This window comes from Equus asinus, chromosome 21 (genome assembly GCF_041296235.1).
Source record: "Equus asinus isolate D_3611 breed Donkey chromosome 21, EquAss-T2T_v2, whole genome shotgun sequence".
NCBI classification, from domain to species: Eukaryota; Metazoa; Chordata; class Mammalia; order Perissodactyla; family Equidae; genus Equus; species Equus asinus.
In genome coordinates, this window is record NC_091810.1 from 80,749,952 (window position 1) to 80,766,775 (window position 16,824).

Sequence of the window (16,824 nt, forward strand, 5' to 3'; positions counted from 1 at the left end):
TGCAGGAATGATCCAAGGAGGAGGCGGGAGTCAGCAAAGGCCCCTCCAGGCACCCTGTAGCTCAGGCTGAAAACCTAGGGGTCGGCCTCGATTCCTCTCACTCTCCCTGTGACTGCTCCATCACCCAAAACCCACTGTTCCACCCCTAAATATGTGGTAAACCTGTCTGCTTCTGTCCATTGTCCCCACAACCCCCTAGTCAAGGCCGCCATCCTCTCCCCTGGACTACTGCAGGAGCCCCTGGCTGGGCCCTCGGCGTGGCCTCCTGCATCCCACAATCCTCCCTTCCCGCTGGAGTCAGGGATCCGCGTAGCACACAGATCACACCTGTGTCCTGCTCAAAACCCTTCAATGGCTTCCCAGTCAATCCCACCTCCTTTCCCTCATCCCCAAGGCCTTCTCTCTGTGATGGGCCCTGCCTACCTTTCTAACTGTGTCTCCTACCACAGCTGCCCATTCCCCTGCGACCAGCAGAGAGCCTGGCACAGAGGAAACAACAGTCATGGGCTGAAGAAATGAAGGCGAGAGTGAGTGAGTGGGAGAATGAAACGCTTCACAGAGGAAGCCATGTTGGAGATGAGCTTTAAAGTGGGGCAGGGCTTCTCAGGGGCAGGGTGAGGGGTGTGAGGTGGTAAAACAAAAGGTGTTCTAGATAAACAGACGAGGAGGAATTCCAGGAGCAGCCTGGGAGGCAGTGTGAGCAGCACTGGAGGCAGGTCTGTGCAAAGCAGGGGTTCTTCCAGTGGAGTGTGCACCGTCAGCGCCCAGAAGGCTTGTTAAAGCCAGATTGTTGGGCCCCACCTCCAGAGGTTCAGACATCCGAGGCAGGGTCTGAGAACTTGCATTCCTCACAAGGTTCAGGTGGTGCTCATGGTGGCGGTCCAGGGACCACACTTTGAGAACCACACGTCTCAGGTATACGCAGGAAGCCTCCACGTGGAGGCGAGAGGAAGACAGCTCGAGGGAGGTAAACTGGAGCTGCGTGCCAACCCAAGAGCAGTCCAGGCTGATGCGGGCCAGTGGTCAGCCCCTCCCTGTCCCCTTCCCGCACCATCTCTCTCAGAACAAACCCCACGGCAGCAGGACCTCCGACTGCCCATCCTCCTGGTACTCAACCCTCCTGTTCCCCAAGACCGAATTGTATGCTTCGAAGGCGTCTCTGTTTCTCACTCCAGCAAAACTTTGATAATGCTTTTAAAAGTGCTATGAAGGGGACAGGCCCTGAGTCCCACCCTCTCAAGACCACCTAATCTCACAGAGTACTTCCCACTAACGCTGCTATGGCAAACAGTATCTCTTTTTAACAGGAGACCTGGTGACAAGTCATGTCACCCTGATGGTAGGATTCCAGCAGTTTGAGCAAAAGGAGAGAGACAAAGACTTCCTCTGCTGGCCTTCCCCGCGTGCCACGTGCAAACTGCCAGCCTGCCCATCCCCAGGGTCTACTCTTAAGTGTTACTATCACATTAGTTTACACTTTCTTCCTACTAGAAAAGAGGGCAGAATGGTTCCAGGGTCACGAGTAAGTACACTTGTATTCGCAGCATCAGGCCACTGACTGTACATCTTAACACGTAATTATTTTTGTTGCCTTCCCTCCTGGAAAGAAAAGATGATCAGAGAGGCGAAGTTAATTTGCATCTGCTTCAGCCATAAATCCAAGAGGACCACATGGCTAACGTACATCTCTCGCAGTTTTAAATACAAATGATCCTCCTTCTCTTGGGCCTGCAGCAAAGGGCTCGGCGAGACGAGTCCTCTAGGCCTTCAGAGTTGGAGCCGCAGGTCAGCCCCCAGCTCTTCTCAGCGTATAGGGCTCTGAAAAGGAAGCTCAGGGGTTTGGAGTGGGAGACACTTTGGTTTGGTTAGGTTTGGTTTGGTTAGGTTCGGTTAGGTTAGCTTTGGTTTGGTTTGGTTAGCATCCTCACACCTGGTAGGAAGATATCTCTTTATCTTCATGACGGAACCAGGAGTCCTGACAGTTCTCTGTTACAGGAAAAAGACAGAAAATCCTCCACTAGAGTCTCTCTTGATTCTGATGTGCCTCTTAGTTTCCAAAGCTGATGACAAAAATATGCACACCTTCGAGTCACTGTTGGTCTGGTTTGGCATTCTGGCTCTGCTGCTTCCCAGCTGTGTGATTTGGGGCAATTTACTTAAGCTCTCTGAGCCTCAGCATCTTCGTCTGTAAAATGGGTATGTTGGTCGCGGCATCAGAGGGTGGCATGCATTTAGCGAAGTCGTGAATGTTAAGTCTTAATAGAGCGTGGGGCCCCATCGCTGGGCTGCTATCTGTTTAACAATCGGCTCTCCATGACTAAATATTTCCCAATTTCCCTGGTGTAAATACTCTCACGGGGCTGATAGCAAGCTACCCACAGCCTGTCACTGAATGAAGAGTTGGGAAGAGACGCCCAGTAGCACACGATTATACAGTGTTTCCACCACACAGGTACAGTGGAAGCAAGTGACCTCAAGAGCCGAGATGACCATCTGACGTAGTAACACAATGAGGAAGTGATGAGTATTTATGACCCTTGTATTTTGAGTATTTATTACCTGTGTTTTTAACATAATTTATATAATTATAAGTTCACAAAATTAAAATTTTCACGGTGGCTATTTAACAACTGGCTCGCAAAATGCCTGCAATAGGTAACGATCTGCGCTCGTGGCCGCTACAAGCCGCCAGCTCCAGCAGCGGGCAGGACACGCGGTCACTGAGTCCGACTTCCCTTCCCTCTTCCTTTCCTCCTCAGTCCCGGGGAGGATTTCATGAAGCTTTCCCAGGTAGAGACCGAGATGTTCCCTGTTCCACTGCAGGCTCCAAGCTTTGCCTGTGGCCTTGGCCACCATCCCAGTCCTCGGCCCTGTCACGCCGCCTGGCTGGCCATTGCACAGCTGGGGAGGCTGAGCCACCACTAACAGCAGAGAGGATGTTTTCTCCGCGAGGCTGGGGCGCACGCGGGACAGCGCAGGGCTCTCGGTGGCTGCGCCGTGGCTGGCCGTTTATTTTAGGATCCCGCCCGCGGAGGAGATGGCGGGGCAGGGCCAGCAGACCGTACTGGGGCAAGTCGGGGCATATAATTAGCCTTCACTGAGGTTTGAAGGAACCCTTGGTTGTGACTAAACACCAGCTAAAGCAGCGAGGGCTCCAGCGTCCCTGAGGCCAGCGCTGCACGGACCTCCTAGGACACACCCGCGGACAGCGTATCCCGGGAAGCCCTCCTGTCCCCAACCCCGAGGGAGGGCGAGGAGCAAGGACACGGAGCGGCGCCCCTCACCTCGCCTTCCAGCAGCTGCGTTTCCTGCCGACTTCGCGGCTGGCTCGGGCAGCCTCTTATTTAAAGAGTTTGCCATCTGCTGGGGCCACGGTACAAATTCACCCGCTCGGTGCTGTGGTCGCCGGGAAAGCACAGCGAAGAAGGAAAGCCATGCAAATGCAAGCGGCCTTGATTCCCGGCGCCGGGACTTGGGGGGATGGCATTCCAGCCGTCTTCCTGCTTTTCCAGAGTTGTGTGACTCTAAGTAGGATACACATCTATCCCACACACGCCCCAGAGTTTTGTTTTCAGTTTTACTTTTTCTGTTGCACCCCCTGGGTCCCAGGTTTAAAAAACAGGAACAGATAAACAAAACGAAGCTGCTCCAAGTGAAGAATTTAAGTTCAGGGTCCTTCATTCGTACACGCCCCTTCGTATCGGTCATTTTTTATCCTTTTTCTTAAAGCCAGTCTCCCAAATTCTCTAAGCTCCAGGCGCACGTCTGCCCCTGCATGGCCACCTGGTCTACACCACTTTTGAAGCCATCTTCTCTACCGTGGTAGTTCTGAACCCACAGTCTAGACGCTTGTGGTCCCACACCAGGGGGAAATATTTGCCACAGGCATCATTGTGAGAAATCAAGCAAGGCGATCGCCTGGGGCTTCTAATTCGTCATCTGCAAAATGGCATCACTGAGAGTTCAGAGATTGGGAATGGGGCTTCTGAATGTGGGAGATGCAGCGGCCAAAGGAGGAGGAGGCGAGGGCTCGGCCAGAGCAGCCAAAGCCAGCTCTCAGAGAGGCCTTCCAGGGCTAGAGCCCTTTGGATGAACTATAATCAGTGGCATTAGCTACACTTTCTTATTTTCTGTACTCTTGATGCTCTGGCATCTGGGGCCTCACTCATGGGGAGAGATTGCCCCTTGCAGGGCTAGCTAATCCTAGACATGGTAAACCATTTGCCTGTGAGCACGCCTCCCGTATGCAAACCAGTCATTCCTAGGTCCATACCCCTACCTACCTCCTCTCTCTGCTCTATACTCCAGGAGGCAATATTCTCCTGCCCTAATCATCTCAGGTCTGGGTACCAAACAACTAGGGACCAACCCTCCAGTCCAGAGACCACTGAAATTATTCAAACTATCCAATCCTAGCTGCTTACCCTGCCTTGCCCTTTGCTTCCCGTGAAAACCACAATAAAGCCATTTGCCCATACTTTCTCCTCACCCCTCTGCTTCCTGACCAACCCTGGTGCCTCCCCACATGGCCCTGCCTGGTGTGGCTGCCCCATCCTCTTGGGAACTGTGAGTAACAAATGATCTTTTCAGTGTCAGTCATCTCCTGATCTGTTGGCCTCACCACACCTGAATAGAAGCAAAATCCTGGGTACATTTTAAAATACTTTCAACAGGTATTATAGAAAGTCAGCCACAAGCCTGGCCTTGGGGAGGCAGCAATGAACAAGGAACTCACCCTGGGGAGGGGCCAGGTCAACACAGTGGGATAGGGCTCTGTTGGGGAAACCGAGGGAGCACAGGGGTGGGGGGGCCAAGTTCCAGCTCCTGGTAAGAGAAGGATTGTGCTCCCCCTTGTGCCCATAGGGTCGTCTTCTGTTGTTTCATTTCATCGAATTTCCCACTAGCAACCTACTCTTCTCTCAGCTCCAGCCGGCTATGGGGCACAGAGGGGAGCAGGCAAATGGGTCTCTCCCTCCCAGCTCTCTGTCATCTCCTCCCCTCTATGACCTCTGGTGCCAGAAGTCCTCCTCCTGGTCAATAAAGAGCTTGCAACTCATTCACATTCAAGTGTAAAAGAACTGACAATAGCTTAAAACAGTGATTTGCACTTTTACATATATAAAAAGAAGTTTCTCGGGTTAAAGAGAGAACCACCTTCCCCAGTCCCCACCTGTGGGGGACCCTGAGGGGTTTAAAGAGCCAAGTTTGGAAAACCACTCTTCAGGGCTCCGTGAGACCCCTGAAATGTATCACAATGTGTGTTCACATGGATGTTTTGTGGGTGGACGAATTCTAGAGCCACGTTGTCCAATACAGTGGCGGCTGGCCACATGTGCTATTCACATTTAAATTAGTTGAATTTAAATAACATTAAGCTTTCAGTTCCTCAGTCGCCCTTGCCACAGTTTGAGTGCTCAGTAGTCACCACAGCTGCCGTGTTGGGCACCACAGACAGAGCGCAGTTCCACCATCACAGAAGGTTCTGTAGGACAGCCCTGATCTAGAGATTGCATCAGCTTTTCAAAGGCCTCCAAGACCAGAAAATGTTAAGAGCCACTAAGTCAGGCTGGTGAAGGTTCATCGAAGGAGACAGAAACTTTGCTGGGGAGTCAAAAGCGCACCATTGTGACAGAGGTTCTGAACAAGTCTGCCTTTGAGTAATCTTTTTCTCCTCTAAAATCCCTTAAAAGACATCCAGGGGCCGGCCCAGCGGCGTAGTGCTTGAGTTCATGCATCCGCTTCGGTGACCCAGGGTTTGCGGGTTCAGATTCCAGGAGGGGACCTACACACTGCTCATCAAGCCATGCTGTGGTGGCATCCCACACACAGAATAGAGGAAGACTGGCACAGATGTTAGCTCAGCAACAATCTTCCTCAAGCAAAAAGAGGAAGATTGGCAACCGATGTCAGTTCAGGGCCAATCTTCCTCACACACACACACAAAAAAGACATAAAGATTTTATGCTTTATTGTTTATCTCCTGCCCCCATTTTTAGAAAGGCACACTTGAATTCTAAAAATATTTGCTCTAAGGAAGGTGCTCTAGGTTCCCCAGAGCCTGTGAGCCCAGCACGAGTCGTGGTGGGAAGTGAAGGCAAGCGTGCAGTGACCTTGTCTCCTTTGCTATGTGTGATCTTTGCAGGTGGGAGAAGCAGTCCTGGAAAACGCCCGGCTCATGCTGCACACGGAGAATATCCAGGCGGGTGCAGATGACTTTAAAGAGAGGTACGCTCTGCAGCAGAGGGGATAGTCCCTCCCCACGCCCAGATTCCTGGGTGACCTGGAGCATTCACCTCCCACCTCCTGGAAGGCTGGGGTGGGATAACAGAGGCCCCGGGACAATCTGAGCCAAGATGGTCCAGCTCAAGCCCTCCTTGTAGATACACACTAAGTCCCAAGGGCTCTGAGATTTTTCCCAGGGTCACTGGGTTTAGAGCAGGGGTTCTCAAAATCATCTGTGCTTCAGAGTCACCTGGGATCGCTGTGCCCCACCCTCGGAGGTTTTGATTCAATAGGTCTGGGGTGGGGCCCCAAATATACATTTCTAACAAATTCTCCATGATGCTGATCCTGCTGGTCCTGGGATCACACTTTGAGAGCCACTGCTTCAGAGCAATGCTTCTCCATCATGCCTGCATATTAGAATTCCCTGGGGTGCTTAGAAATGCAGTGCACAAGCCCCACAGAGAAGTGAAACCAGTCCCTGGGGGTGGGGCCCGGCTTCAGTATTTTTAAAGCTCTCCAGCCTTGAGAACCACCTCTGAGGTCTAATTCAGTGTTTCCTAAAATAAGGCGTGTATACCGTTGATGAGATCATTTTAAGTGGTAGAAGGATAAACATTTTATTTTTAATAGTTACATATTTATTTTTATAGTTACCTTCTATTTATGACCCATGAAACTGTTTTTCCACTATAGTATTACCATTTATAGTAGCAATTGAAAATTTGCTGCTTTCCCTGTAAATAGCTTTGAAAGTTTATTGATTTAAGATTTACTTTTTAAGTAGGTAAATTTAAGGAACAACATAAAGTAAATAGTGATATGGGAGATGGGCATTTAGGGCAAAACCGTGAAGGGGAGTGAGAGTTAGGAAACTGTTCTAATAGAAAAGCGAAATAAAGAGACCCTTTTATGGGTGAACACAGTGATTTTGAGAATACTCTGTGGACAAGGTGGCCTGGATGTCGAGCAACTGGATGGGTGATGGGATTGTTATTCGAGGGAACATGTCCCTAAGTTGGTAAGACAAAGAGGACAGGCAGATAGTTGGAAGTCTTTGGGGCAGACCACAACCCCACTGTCACTCTGATCTTAGGAAGAGAGGGTATTGCGATGAAAAGGAAAATCTCTACCATCCTCTCAGACCCTGGGTCATTTCCTTTCTCTAAGCCAAGCTTCTCCGTCTGCTAAAGAATCTCCATTAGTGGCCACTCTGGAGTCAAGGAGACTCTCAACCGGCCAGGGTTGCTGTCTTGCCCAGCACTGTGCTGGCCCGGGTCACAGGAGCACGAGGAAGGGAAGCCAGCATGCAGCCACTGACAGCTCATTGCAATTAAAGACAGCTGCTAACAGATCTGAAACCATCTGCGCTGAACTTAGGGTCGAATTTAGTTAATTGTGAAATTAAGGGAGGACCTGACTGAAATTTCTTTCACTCATTCATTCATTTATTCACTTATGCATTCATTCATTCAAACATGCCTTCATCCAGCCATTCAACAGAGTAGGACATAAAATTGGTCTATTTTGTTTCCCATTGTATCACCGGCGCCTATAAGAGTGCCAGCACAGGACAGATGCCCCACAGATATCTGTGGAATGAATGAACAGATGAATGAATTCAAGAATGTCTGAATATCTGCCAGGCACCTTGCCAGGAGCTTGGAATGAAGTGAACCTGACCTCAAGGAGCTCACAGTTTAGTGGCGAAGACAGAGGAGTGAACAGACAATAGCATTAGAGAGCAATTGTGCCATCACTGAGACGAACACAAGTGAGGTGGGGACATTTAACTTGGCCAGGGAGGGCTGACACAAGAGGTGACAGCTGATTTGGGTCCTAAACTCATATAGGAGCTGACCAGACAAATAGAAGAGACACGACTTTCCAGGCAGAGGGGACACAATGTGCAAAGGCAGGAGGACAGAGAAAGCAGGGTGCCTTAGTGGAATTCCAAGTAGGTCACTGTAACTGGGGCATATGGAGGGAGTGAGGAGGGTGCTGGAGAGAAAGAACTATTCCTCTACCCTCTAGGTTCTTCTGGCTGATCTAAGAATTAAGTTGACATGAGACAGAATAACAGGAGAAAATCATACAAATTTAATAACATGTATATGTGGAAGAAACCCAGGAAAACTGAGTAACTCGCCAAAATGGCTGAAGCCACCACCTTAAATACCATCTTCAGCTAAAGACAAAGGAGGACGCTGGGGGTAGAGGTTTGAGACTTCAAATGGGAGGAAGGCAATTCATGTGGAGATGGAAAAGCAAATGTTTGGTAAACAAATGTTTGCCATGCCTTGCAAAGACAATGGGACATGGAGAGGACTTTGATGGAACAGGCCTTGCTAGGTTCCTCCCTGTCTACCACACCTAGTTCATATTATACTATAGTTGTCTATGGTGATAGTTTCTTCCTGGCACAGGCCTTCTATCTTAAATTCTTTTAGGCAGTTAGGGGTGAGGTCAAAGTTTCTTCCTGAGTCTTTTGCTCTTAAAAATAATCAAGTCAAAGAGACACATTTTGGGGTAGCAAATTCTACTTCCCTGCAGGGAACAACCAATGCGGCTTGAAAAGCAGGGAGAGACCAAATCCCGGACGACCATGTGAGCCATAGCAAAGGGCTTAGAGATTATCTGAGAGGAGACCCATAGAAGGGCTTTGAGCAGTGGTTTATCATGACCAGATTTTAGCTTTAAAGGAAGCTTTGCATTGGGGAAGAGGAGAGGCAGGGAAAATTAGCAAGAAACAATGGGAATGAAGAGACTGGACTGATGGAGGGGTAAGGTCGGTATTGGGAGCAGTGGTTGGAAAGTAAGGTGAGATCAGATTATGGAGGGGCCAAAGGATGACATTTAAGGCTTCTAAGCAGAGAAGCAATTTAATGTAGTTAAGGACGGTCACTCTGGGGGCAATGCTGTAGGTCTGGGGAGATAATGGGAGGCTGCTATCGCTCAGGGTCTGCCTGGGATGGTAAATGGCAGGCTTGAGGGATGGGTCGAAGAAATAATTGGCAGGATTTGACAATTATCTACATATATAGCTGGAAAAGAGAAGGCAAAGGTAAGTTCCAGGTTTTGAACTTGGGTAATTTAGAAGACTTGTGGTTCTATTGACCGAAATAGAAAATTGTGGAGGGAAAGCTTGTCTAAAATTCATGGGTAGATATGAGTTTGGCTTTGAGCAAGCTGAGTTGAGCTGATGGTGGAGCAACCAACAGAAACTGTGGGATGCTATTGAAGATGCTGGCCAGAGCGGCCTGCAGGTCCAGATGAGACAGTTCCGGGATCATGAGCACAGAGATGCTAATTGAAGAGTTCAAAATGGAAGGGAAAGGGGCAAAGTATAGTGAGAGAAAGCTGAAAGCTTAACAGCAGCCTTGGGGGCTATCACAGAGGTATTTCTAATCCTCAGAGGACTTCAAAAACCAGTCTGTAGGACACCTAACATGAAGCATATCCTGGAAGGAACCAGGCTCCCTGCAGAGGTGAGCAAAACAGGCCTCCAGAGGCACAAGGGGGCCTCCTGCAGCCTGGGTTACTAGGGACCCGTCCCTGCGATACGGGTGGGTTTTCATTTCAGCTGGAACAATAGGACTTGTTTCCAAAAGGACAAAATGTCGATGATACAGTCCTTCATAAAGAAGACATTTGGGTAGACAATCTAATCCTACATGTAACTTCTTCAGAAACCATCCCCTAAGTGCTGATTCAAAGGTGCGGGTCCAACTCTGAGGAAAGTCTCTGTCGGTGTGCCACAGGGCCTTGGTTCCGTCATTTACTATTTTTAAGTGCAAGGTGCATGAAAGCAAGTGAGGCAAAATGGCAGAAGGCACAAAGCCAGGAGGGGCAGTGAGGAGCAGAATGACAGAATCAGGATTCAAAATGATCCCAACACGTTGGAACAATGGGCCAATGAAAGTGAAAGAGGATAAATATGAACTCCTACTTTTGGGTTCAAATAACCAGCTGTGCCCAGAGAGGACAGGGAAACTGGGCATAAGGCAGTTCTTGGGAAAAACGCTCATGGTTCTAGTTGACAGGAGGCCCAATATTAGTCAGCAGCAGATACAGCTGGTCAAAATCAAATGAACAAGCATACGAACAAAACCCCACAAAGCAAATCTTAGGGTCCACGAGGAATGTAATTAAAGAGCTTAAACAGGGGTCGGCCCAGTGGCACAGTGGTTAAGTGCGCACATTCTGCTTCAGCGGCCCAGGGTTTGCTGGTTGGGATCCCAGGTGTGGACATGGCACCGCTTGGCAATCCATGCTGTGGTAGGCGTCCCACATTTAAAAAGTAGAGGAAGATGGGCATGATGTTAGCTCAGGGCCAGTCTTCCTCAGCAAAAAGAGGAGAATTCGCAGCAGCAGTTAGGTCAGGGCTAATCTTCCTCAAAAAAAAAAAAAGAGCTTAAACAAAGGAGCAGACAGTCCCACAGGACTCTGAATGGATCTGGCAAAATCTGGAGGTTTGCATTCCGTTCTCTGTATCACATTTTAAGAAGGACCTAGACCAACTGGAGCATTTCTGATCATTCCACAAATATATCTGAAGCCTGGAGCTGGGTGCTGGGAATACAAAGATGGGAAAGTCATCGTCCCTGCCTTCGGATGAGGTACATGGAAACCAATTTATACAAAGAATGGAGGGAGGAACTGTGAATGTTTAACGTGAGGAACAAAAGGCTTGAAGGGGTAGGGAGGATGGGTGGAGGGGAAAGAGAGAGTGACACAAGAGACAGTTGCTAAATGTTTGTAGGATTGCCGGAAGGAAGGGTTAGAGTGACTCTGGGTGTTCCAGAGGGTGGAACTCAGACTCTCACAGGAATGGAGACTTAAGCTCTTGAAGGAAGAAATTTGCAATAATTAGAGAGAGCTGTCCAAAAATGGAATGGTGGCCTTGAGAGGCGATGAGTTCCCCATCACTGAAAGAATTCAAGCAGAGGCTACATGATCACCTATCAAGAATGCCAGCAAGGGATCGTCACTGGGTAGGAGTTTGAATAGTTGAATGTTAAAGTCCCTTAAAATTCTAAGACCCCACGAGGCTTTCTGGAATGAGAGGCGTGAGATTTCTTCCTTCTGTGGATGGATGAAGGTAATGTGTGAAATTTGGCTGAGTGGTACAGCTGGGTGGAAGGCCATGGAAGGAAAGGAGTGACACTGGGAGAAACTGGCCAAGTTGTTGGGTAGTTTGTAGAAAGAAGGCCCTGTGCAAACCAGAGATTGAAAGAACTCAGAGTGGGCAGTTTCAGCCTTTGTCAGTGTGTGTGCACACACGTGTGCATGTGTGTTATTACATAAGTTGTAAGTTTTTAAAACTCTGGATATTTCACATAGCAGTCCGGTTTTCCGATTTCTCTTGAAGAGAACAGACAGCCCCCTTCCCACACAGCGGCGATGGGGAGGGGCTGAGCAGCACCCCGTTGGTACAGGGTGAGCTGTCATATGTGCTCCAGTCCCCACCTCTCCCTGGTGCCTAGACCTGGTCCTCCTACCTCGTCTACACTCCCCACTTGGCCTCTGAAGGCATGAGGGTTTGCAGCCACCCCCCTGAAATTTCACGTGGGCCCTTCCGGGATAGAAACCACGTTCTCCCTCTGGGGATCACCAGCACAACTGCCCAGTACTTAGCAGAGTCTTGGTAATGTTTGTTAAAGGATCTTCAGGGGAAACGGATGACAAATCAGAATACTAACGATGATGCCAGATCCCCTTGCCTGGATCTGAACTCCTGGAGAAGCTTTCCCCAGAATCGCTTTCATTTTAATAAATCAGCACGGAACAGTTGCGTCGAGTGCCCTCAAAGCTGTCAGAACAGTGACTTTTAACCTTCATTGTCTGACTATCACATAGTCGGCCTGTTGGTAACATCTATAATCTGATTCTTTTTTTGTTTGGGTCGCCCAGCTATGTGATGACGTTCCTTTATCTGCAGATATGAAAATGAGCAGCCGTTCCGAAAGGTAGCGGAAGAAGAAATTAACTCTCTGTATAAAGTCATCGATGAAGCTAATATGACAAAAATGGACCTGGAGAGTCAAATACAGAGCCTGAAAGAAGACCTTGGCTTTCTGTCAAGGAGCTATGAAGAGGTAGGTGGGGGCTGGGGTGATGCTACAGGACCAGAGGCGCTCACCTGTCGGGCCGACCTTCACAACATAGGTGATAGCGGCTCATCTCGGCCTCTCCACATCACTTACCCAAGGCTGCAGGGAAAAGGCCAGTAAAATACTCTCAATCCTTGCAGTGGGTCAGGTACCCTGGGAATCTCCAACTCAAATGGCTTCAGGCCCAGGCTGGTACATAAATGGGGGAGGCAGCAGGTCCAGGGAGTAGCGAGTGATGGAGCCTGTGTTGAAGGGCACGGAGCTTCCTCTCCCTTCAGGGGTTCTAGTCCAGATCTTTTTCACCACTATATAGGACAAACAAAACAACTCTGAGGGTAGATCCAGGCTGTGGTTTACACACACTTGCTAATGAAATTAGGTCAGATTGTTGAGTGACAGGACTGAAGGGGACTGAAGGGGACCCCACCGGTCAGTGGTCCAGTGCCCTGCAGAACTGCGCTGATTCTAAACCACCTCACACAGGTCGTTGTCTGATCTGAGAGCTAAAGTGCTTGCAGTTGAAAAAGTCAAAACCTACTTAATGTGCTCACGTTAGGAAGTTCCTTCATTTGTCTGACCTTAAGCCGACCAGGAACCAATAAGCCCACTTGGTCCTGTTCTTAGCTCAGGGGTCTGCCACCACTCTCCCACAGTAACCCTCTAGAGACCACAAAGTTATCTTTAAATCTCTTTCAGCCTACTCTGACTTTATGCAATTCATAAATTTCATCTTGCTGTTGTTGCTTACTCTGTGTTGTTATTTTGTTACTTATTTATTTTGATTTTTGTGTTGGTGGGCCTGGCCTTGTGAAGACCCGCCTAAGAAATGCATCCTTGGGAAAAGAGAATATGGCACCTACGCAGGGCAGTGGGGCTTTGCCAGTCTCTGTGAAACCCCATATTTGGCCGTAACAGAACGAGAAGTAACAGTATTATCCACAGAGCTGGGCTTCTGCTGGCTAGAATTCTATATCTTTTCTTTCCTCTCTGGAACTCACCTGACATGTATATTGTCATTTTCAGGATGTGAAAATGCTGTACAAACAGTTGGCAGGGTCTGAGCTGGAACAAATGAACGTTCCCATTGGCACTGGTCTGGACGACATCCTTGAGACGATCAGAATTCACTGGGAGAGAGATGTCGAAAAGAACCGGGTGGAGGCAGGAGCCTTGCTCCAAGCCAAGGTGAGAGGCAGGACCAGCATCCTCCACTCTGCCCCGTGCAGAAGGAGGCCAAGCAAAGATGACAAGCAGTCAGCATGCAAAAGAAAATATGCAACAGTTTCAATCTCTAGACATAAAAGAAATGCAAATTCAAATAATAGATTTGGTTACCTGTCTAAATGCAGAGAATGTTTTAAATGGTAGTACTCAGTGCTGGCAAGTATGTGAAGTAGGTTCTCTCCTATACTATCAGGGAGCACAAACTAGTATGAGATCTTTGAATAAGGGCTATGATGATACGGATCAAGAGTCTTAAAATGCCCCTACTCATCAGTTGAATAATCTGGACACTATCCTAGAGAAATCATTGAAAATACAGATAAAGTTTACATCCAAAGGTACTCACTGAAGCATTCATTATAAGAGTGAAAAAACTGGGGGGGAAAACACATAAATGTTTAATAATAGGAGAAAGTCTAAGCTACAACCTAACCATGCCGTGAAACAGCAGGCAGCTATTAGAAATGGTATTTATGAAGCATTTATCACAACATAGGAAATGCTCCTGCAATAAGGTAAGATGAGGGGAAAAGAGAGTACAAAATGGTATATACCAGGGGCCAACAAACTTTTTCTGTCAAGGATCAGATAATAAATACTTAGTCTTCCTGGGCCAGACAGTCTCTGTTGCAACTACTCAACTCTGCCATCATAGCGTGAAAGCAGCCGTAGACAAAAGGTAACAAATGAGCATGGCTGCGTGCCAATAAAACTTTATTTACAGAAATAGGAGGTGGGCTGGGTTTGGCGTGTGGGCTGCAGTTTGCCAGCCCCTGTTATACACAGTAGGGTAAAGCATTCAAACAAAGAAACGAAGCATCAAGAAAAGATTAGAAAGAAAACACTAGGGGCCGGCTCCGTGGCCAAGTGGTTAAGTTCGCACACTCCACTGTGGCGTCCCAGGGTTTGGATCCTGGGAACGGACATGGCACCGCTCGTCAGGCCACGTTGAGCCAGCGTCCCACATCCCACAACTAGAAGGACCTGCAGCTAAGATATACAACTCTGTACGGCGGGGGTTTGGGGAGATAAAGCAGAAAAAAAAAAAAAAAAGATTGGCAACAGTTGTTAGCCCAGGTGCCAATCTTTAAAAAAAACAAGAAAGAAAGAAAGAAAACAGTAATATGTGATGGTGTTAGCAGTGGTTGTCTTTGAGCGAGGGACCTAATTGACACATTTAGATGTTTTTTCTAGTTTTTGAGTATTTCTCAAGTTTTTCTTAAGTAGCATGAATTATATTCACGGAAGCAAAACATCTTTTATTAAACCACAAAAATAATGAAGGAATTGGGGCCGGCCTGGTGGCGCAGTGGTTAAGCACGCACGCTCCCGCTTCGGCAGCCTGGGATTTGCTGGTTCGGATCCCAGGTGCAGACCTGGCACCATGTGGCAAGCCATGCTGTGTCAGGCATCCCACATACAAAGTAGAGGAACATGGGCACGGATGTTAGCTCAGGACCAGCCTTCCCCAGCAGAAAGAGGAGGATTGGCAGCAGTTAGCTCAGGGCTAATCTTCTTCTTCAAAAAAAAAATAAATAATAATAATGAAGGAATTAACCAGAAAATGGAATGCATAGGGTTTGTTCTTCCCTTCTCCATCTCGCACCCATGTATGACTTTGCAATTTTGAAGCAGAGGATGAAAAGAGCAGAAGAGGAAGGAGAGCATGAAGCAAGCAGGAGAATGATGTCGCTATTTGAGAGGAAGCAAGCAGGCTGCTCCTGTGCTCTTGGTGACCATTTAGTGGGTCTCAATCCTGGCTGTACAGCAGAATTATTTCAGAGCATTTTTTAAAGTGCCCACGCCCAGGCCCCATCCAAGACCAGTTAAATCAGGAGAGGGACTCAGTGGTTTTTTAAGCTCTCTGGGTGATTCTAATACACAGCCAGGGCTAAGACCCGCGAGTGTTTACAGAAGCTACTAAAAGACAACCAGAGGGATCTTTTCTGTTCTTTCTCCTCCCAGGCCCCCTCAGCCCCCAGCCCCCGAGTATCCACAGGAAGCTTCCCAGCAGGGTCTTCACCAACTCTGGATCCCCTGATGCTCTCCAGCCCAGGAAACAGCTTCAGTATACTCCCCCGTTTCTCCATCCTTTCCCCCTTTCAACAGCTCCTTTTCTTTCTAACCTTCAATTCCTTGGACCAATTCACTACAAACACTTTTTATGGAAAACAGTGCCTGGTAACTCCACGAAATGCAGCCCCTACAATTGGGTGAGAGGTGGAACAACACAGAGGGAAAGTGGAGCTGAACCACAGTCTTGATGTCGGTCCACTGCTTCTTTTTTAGGGGACTCAAGAATATTTACAATTAATGACCCTAGAGACCATCCAGTCCTATTCCGTCCTTTTAGAGGTGAGGAAACCGAGCCCCAGAGAGGGTAGTTGATGTCCTGAGGTCCCACAGCTGGTTGGTAGCACCATCTCTCAGCTCTCCTGGCTCTGGGTCCAGGGACCTTTTCTCCACATTGGGCTGTCATTTCTTTGACTCGGTTCCCAAAGCTAAACCTCAGTGGCCCAGCAGTTTGCAACCGTGCTTCTGTCCCAACACTCCTGGGGTGTACACCACACTGTAGTGGTTATTTCTCTGGGCAGGCGGGGAGGGGCGCTGTAATTAACAGGAATAAATCCAGCATAGTGTGAAAGAGAAAAAAACCCTGGTCATTATTATTCACCCCTCACTCTCTTGAGAATCATCACCAGCCCAGCAGTAATTCAAACATTAATTCTGAACAGATTCATTAGTGTTTTTTTAATAGAGTAATCTGAAAGCTACATCTCAGAGAAAACAGACAGGACTTGTTTTAGTTCGGCCAATGCTGCCTGGGCCCCTTGCAGAGAGGTGGGGCTCAGAAAATATTTGCAGAATGAGTGAATTCCTCTGATCATCAACAGAGATCAGAACTGACAGCCAGAAGTCCTCCAATAAATAGTTTTGTCAGTTGCAGTCCTGCCCTCGGGGGCTGACATTTGCCCATCCCGGAGCATCTCTTGTCTGTTTCTTGGCAGCAAAGCACAAATGTGAAATGGCTTAGCACACACTGCTTTCAAAACATTTTGCAGAGAGAATACAAACATGTATTTAATTACCTTTCAGCCCGGGGAGGCTGGAAATTAATTGACATGATTAATTTATGTCTTTGTTTAGGTTCCCCCAGAAACTGATCCTGAGATAAATATTGAAGTAGACGTGGTTTATATGGAAGTTGGGAGGGAAGAAAAACCTAAAATACTGGTAGAGAAGCAGAGAAGGGAACCAAAGAAGA

At 48.2% G+C, this 16,824-nt stretch overlaps 1 protein-coding gene across 1 annotated transcript in view; it reads left to right on the top strand.

Annotated features, from left to right (window-relative positions):
• BFSP2 (beaded filament structural protein 2) overlaps window positions 1–16,824 on the top strand; it is a 64,364-nt gene that overhangs the window by 26,299 nt on the left and 21,241 nt on the right. Inside the window, exons 2-4 of the mRNA XM_070493195.1 lie at window positions 6,143–6,225; window positions 12,164–12,320; window positions 13,359–13,520. Of these exons, the coding sequence (XP_070349296.1) occupies window positions 6,143–6,225; window positions 12,164–12,320; window positions 13,359–13,520 (402 nt within the window). The remainder of the gene's footprint in view (window positions 1–6,142; window positions 6,226–12,163; window positions 12,321–13,358; window positions 13,521–16,824) is intronic.